The 1,597-nt window shown below is 61.7% G+C and overlaps 1 protein-coding gene across 1 annotated transcript; it reads right to left on the reverse strand.

Annotated features, from left to right (window-relative positions):
* Nucleotides 1–324: 324 nt before the first annotated feature.
* Nucleotides 325–1,595, reverse strand: PARS2 (prolyl-tRNA synthetase 2, mitochondrial; the record flags this gene model as incomplete). Its single annotated transcript, XM_031058546.1, has 1 exon — nt 325–1,595. A coding segment is annotated over one exon (681 nt), but the record flags the coding sequence as incomplete, so codon positions are not given.
* Between the last annotated feature and the right edge of the window lie 2 nt (nt 1,596–1,597).

Here is a 1,597-nt window from a genome sequence, read left to right on the forward strand (position 1 = left end):
CATCCCACCTTCCCCCGCCTCAATCGCAGTCCCGCTCCTTCCGAGCGGCCCCGGCATCCCACCGGCACCGGTATCGGCGCTGGTATCAGCCCCGGCCCCTCTCCTTTCGACCCACCGCGCCCCCCCCGCCCAGCAGGGATATTAGGAAAAAGTTCTTCCATCAGAAGGGTTGTGAGGCATTGGAACAGCTCAGGGAAGTGATGGAGTCACCATCCCTGGAGAGGTTTAAGGGGCAGTGGGTATGGCACCTGGGGACACGGGTTAGTGGTGGCCTTGGCAGCTCAGGTTAATGGACTCAATGATCTTAAAGGCCTTTTCCAAGCTAAATGATTCAGTGATTTTATTGCAGTATTGCTCATGATCTCTAGATCTCAGACTGAGGAGCTGTGGCACAGGGTGGGGTGACCCCTCCAAGCAGCTCCCTGTCCCGTCAGTGCTGCTGGGATGGCACCAAGCAGTTCCTCACAGGAGCCCTGCCACGGCAAGCTTCCACCTTCATGGGCCCTGGGTGTTGCCAAAGAGATGCAAACAGAGGAAAGTCGCCTTCCTTTGTCTCTCCTAGAATCCTTCATGCTGAGAACGGGGCAGCCCTCCTGTGCCCTGGGCAGTTTTGGCTGTCCTGCGCTCCTGACAGAGGCCATGGCCAGTCTGGCCCTGCCAGGCCGTGAGGGGATGGCCCTGCCAGTGCTCCCACAGCCACTCGAGGCTACAAGGGCTGGAAAAAGCAGCTTCCAGGGACCCGTACCCAGAGGGAGGAACGTCCCCAGCCCTGTGGTGGAATGTGTGCTGATTCCAGCTCAACCTCAGCATCTGGTGCACTGTGGCTGGATTTGCCTCTGCTCACCCAGAGCCATCGCCAGGGCTGCTCAGATGAACTCACTGCAGCAGACATGACAGATTCAGAGAGGAACCATTCACGGGACTTGCACTTTACTCAGCAGCTCTATGACCCCTTCTTTGGTGAGGAACAAAACCTCGCCGGCATTCTGATCCCAAACCTCAAAGACCGGGGGGTCCTCGCAGACCCTCTTCCCAGCCACCACCACGTAGGGGTAGCCCAGCCTCTGGGCATCCTTCAGCCTCTTGCCGATGGTCAGCTGGCTCCGGTCGTCCAGCACCGCGTCGCCGGCGAGCTGGGGCAGCGCCTGGGCCAGCTCATCGTACACCCGCTCCAGCAGCGCCGCTCCCTCCTCCTCCTCCCTGCTGCCCCTCTTGGGCGGGATGAAGCAGAGCTGGTAGGGCGCGATGAGGCTGGGCCAGCGGATGCTGTCCTCGGTGGAGAGCACCTCGATGGAGGCCGCCAGGATGCGGGTGACGCCCAGGCCGTAGCAGCCCATTTCCGCCAGCTGCGGCTTGTTCTCGGCCGAGGAGAACACGGCGTTGGCGACCGAGGAGTACTTGGTGCCCAGGTAAAACGTGTGCCCCACCTCGATGCCTTTGGTCTCGCTGAGCTTCTCCCCACACTCGGGGCACGAAGTTTGCTCCCCGTGTAGCGTCTCCACGTTGGCCGCGAAGTGTCCCTGAGGGCACAGCAGCAGCCTGTCCTCGCCGATGTCCGCCGGCAGCTGGAACTCGTGCGACGCGCCGCCCTCGATGC

Source organism: Geospiza fortis, unplaced genomic scaffold, assembly GCF_000277835.1.
Source record: "Geospiza fortis unplaced genomic scaffold, GeoFor_1.0 scaffold396, whole genome shotgun sequence".
In the NCBI taxonomy this organism is placed as follows: domain Eukaryota; kingdom Metazoa; phylum Chordata; class Aves; order Passeriformes; family Thraupidae; genus Geospiza; species Geospiza fortis.